Raw genomic sequence first — 615 nt, 5'->3', positions numbered from 1 at the left:
AGCGTCCAGGCTGTGCGGGGGAGATCGAGTTACTTTTGTCCTTCAGCAGCAGCAGCAGCAGCAGCAGGAGAATTAGGAGCAGCAGCAGAAGCAGGAGAAACAGCAGCAACAGCAGCAAGAACAATACACGGAGAAGATGATGCGGGCTGCTGCAGCTGGCCCCCTATCTCAATCCCCAGCAGCAACAGAAGAGGCAGAGATAGAGAGCAGCGAGAAGGAGACAGAGTTTCTTCTTTTCCTTTGTCTTTGTCTTTGTATGATTCTCTGTCTCCTTTAGATATCTTAAAAGCAGCAGGAGCAGGTGGAGTTGATGGCGACCCACCTGCTGCTGCTGCTGCTGCTGCTGCTGCTGCTGCTGCAGCAGCAGCAGCAGCAGACGATGAAGGGTCTCGGGGGCTGGAAGGTGAGAAAGAAGAAACAAAAAACACAAAAAAAAAACAGAGTATTGAGGTGTATATACACCTCAGTTCACTAACATTTTTTTTTCTTTTTTGCTGCTGCAGAGGCGCTGCTGGGCGACCGCCGGCGTTCTTCTCTCTCCCCCCATAGCTCCCCAGCAGCAGCAACAGCAGCAGCAGCAGCAGCAGCAGCAGCAGCAGCAGCAGCAGCAGGAGC

At 53.0% G+C, this 615-nt stretch overlaps 1 protein-coding gene across 1 annotated transcript in view; it reads left to right on the top strand.

Annotated features, from left to right (window-relative positions):
* Positions 1-615, top strand: part of EMH_0048640 (uncharacterized protein) — a gene marked incomplete at both ends in the record, with an annotated part of 2,021 nt that overhangs the window by 885 nt on the left and 521 nt on the right. Inside the window, one exon of the mRNA XM_013496435.1 lies at positions 3-403. Within this exon, the coding sequence (XP_013351889.1) occupies positions 3-403 (401 nt within the window). The remainder of the gene's footprint in view (positions 1-2; positions 404-615) is intronic.

The sequence above is a fragment of the Eimeria mitis genome, genomic scaffold, assembly GCF_000499745.2.
Source record: "Eimeria mitis Houghton genomic scaffold, Emh_scaff2101, whole genome shotgun sequence".
In the NCBI taxonomy this organism is placed as follows: domain Eukaryota; phylum Apicomplexa; class Conoidasida; order Eucoccidiorida; family Eimeriidae; genus Eimeria; species Eimeria mitis.
The sequence above is the reverse complement of the archived record's forward strand: the minus strand, read 5'-3'. Positions and strand labels throughout refer to the sequence as shown.